General features: G+C 50.0%; 1 protein-coding gene across 1 annotated transcript in view; it reads left to right on the forward strand.

The window, feature by feature from the left end:
- The window catches only part of LOC113661173 (SH3 and cysteine-rich domain-containing protein-like), an 18,145-nt gene that overhangs the window by 15,376 nt on the left and 269 nt on the right, over positions 1 to 2,500 (forward strand). The window contains exons 5-7 of the mRNA XM_047821135.1: positions 1,387 to 1,438; positions 1,517 to 1,654; positions 1,812 to 2,500. The exon at positions 1,812 to 2,500 is cut by the window's right edge and continues 269 nt beyond it. Coding sequence (XP_047677091.1) covers positions 1,387 to 1,438; positions 1,517 to 1,654; positions 1,812 to 1,910 — 289 coding nt within the window. The 3' untranslated portion in view covers positions 1,911 to 2,500. The remainder of the gene's footprint in view (positions 1 to 1,386; positions 1,439 to 1,516; positions 1,655 to 1,811) is intronic.

The following is a 2,500-nucleotide window of genomic DNA, read 5'->3' on the forward strand; positions in this document are numbered from 1 at the left end:
ACTCACACAGCCACGCCTCACACACTCACACAGCCACGCCTCACACACTCACACAGCCACGACTCACACACTCAAACAGCTACGACTCACACATCCATACAGCCACGCCTCACACGCTCACACAGCCACGCCTCACACACTCACACAGCAACGCCTCACACAGTCACACAGCCACGCCTCACACACTCACACAGCCATGCCTCACACAGTCACACAGCCACGCCTCACACAGTCACACACTCACACAGCCATGCCATACACACTCACACAGCCTCGCCTCACACACTCACAACAGCCATGCCTCACACATTCACACAGCCACGCCTCACACACTCACACAGAGACGCCTCACACAGCCACACCTCACACACTCACACAGCCACGCCTCACACACTCACACAGCCACGCCTCACACACTCACACAGCCACGCCTCACACACTCACACAGCCACGCCTCAAACAGTCATACACTCACACAGCCATGCCATACACACTCACACAGCCTCGCCTCACACACTCACACAGCCACACCTCACACAGTCACACACTCACACAGCCACGCCTCACACACTCACACAGCCACGCCTCACACACTCACACAGCCACGACTCACACACTCAAACAGCTACGACTCACACATCCATACAGCCACGCCTCACACACTCACACAGCCACGCCTCACACACTCACACAGCCATGCCTCACAGTCACACATTCACACAGCCACGCCTCACACACTCACAACAGCCACGCCTCACACATTCACACAGCCACGCCTCACACATTCACACAGCCACGCCTCACACACTCACACAGCGACGCCTCACACAGCCACGCCTCACACACTCACACAGCGACGCCTCACACAGCCACACCTCACACACTCACACAGCCACGCCTCACACATTCACACAGCCACGCCTCACACACTCACACAGCCACGCCTCACACAACCATGACTCACACACTCACACAGCCACACCTCACACACTCACACAGCCATGCCTCACAGTCACGCCTTACACAGCCATGCCTCACACACTTACACAACCTCACCTCACACACTCACACATCCTCGCCTCACACACCCACACATCCTCGCCTCACACACCCACACAGCCATGCTTCACACAGCCACACCTCACACGCTCACAACAGCCACGCCTCACACACTCAGACAGCCACACCTCACACAGCCACACCTCACACACTCACACAGCCACGTCTCACACAGTCACACCTCACACAGCCACGCCTCACACACTCACAACAGCCACGCCTCACACAGTCACACCTCACACACCCACGCCTCACACACTCACACATCCATGCCTTACACAGCCACGCCTCACACACTCACACTTAACTTTTTTATTTTTTCCACAGACCTGGAGATCGGATAATTCTCGCAGACAACTCCAACGAAGACTGGTGGAAGGTAAATGTTGAAGTATTTTACATGATTTTAAAGGAGGTAACTGTGTTGAATTTACACATTTTTCTTTTTATTATTTAGGGGATGATTGAGGACCGGATAGGGTTTTTCCCAGCGTCCTATGCGCAGCTGGTGAAGGAAGGAGATCGGGTGTTCAGGTGCAACCGTACCTTCATCGGCTGTAAGGAACAGGGGCAAATCACCATAAAAGAAGGGCAGGTGAGTCTTCAGTCTTGATGCTTTACCTCTGACTGTTCCACTGGAGACTCCTTCAATAAAACAGAGGCTTGTGACTGTTTAGAGCTCATCATACTGTGGTGTGAGAGGATAAAGAGTGTAAATCTATCTTATTTACTAATTGACGTGCATGTTTTAGATCTGCATGAGCGGCGAGGAAGAGAAAAACGGCTTCATCCTTGTGGCCAGTGGAAAGAAACTAGGCTTCATCCCGTGTGACGTCCTGGAGGACATCTGAACAACAGGAAGTGAGAGAGCGAGATCGCGTAAGAGAAAGAGTGACAGAAGAGAGAATACGCTCTTACAGGAAACGGGACGTCAAACCGGTTCTACAGTCTCCATCTGTGTGGAAACGAGAGGACGGGAAGTGGATGGACGTGGAGATTGGAGACCTCCCAGATTCGTTCTAAAAATGTAGAATCTTAAGGAAAGGACTTGATCTAGAGCATCAGATGATCACACAACACTCAAAGCTTTTTGAGACCGAATCCAGGTTGCTTTAAAGAACCCAAATCTGGTTCTCTCGGAAGCTTCTGGTGAGCAAAACAAAGTGCACCCTGGATTCTAAATATCTCAAACTCTTCAACGGATTTGTATTTATAAACTTAAAATAATTTCCTTTTTTCTTTTTTTTTACTGCTTTAAAAAATTACTGTCCTCCTGACACAAATTTGTCAAGTGAGTTGTTCCAAAGGAGGACATGACTGAGAACCAAGACATTTTATTTTCCTTTAAAAAAGGAAAAAAAAAATCCTTATTCTCAACTACAAAAGACACAGAGCTTCATTCGCTGACAGAAAACCTCAAAAAAAAGTTGCTGATGAAGAG

This window comes from Tachysurus fulvidraco, chromosome 12 (assembly GCF_022655615.1).
Source record: "Tachysurus fulvidraco isolate hzauxx_2018 chromosome 12, HZAU_PFXX_2.0, whole genome shotgun sequence".
Classification (NCBI taxonomy): Eukaryota; Metazoa; Chordata; class Actinopteri; order Siluriformes; family Bagridae; genus Tachysurus; species Tachysurus fulvidraco.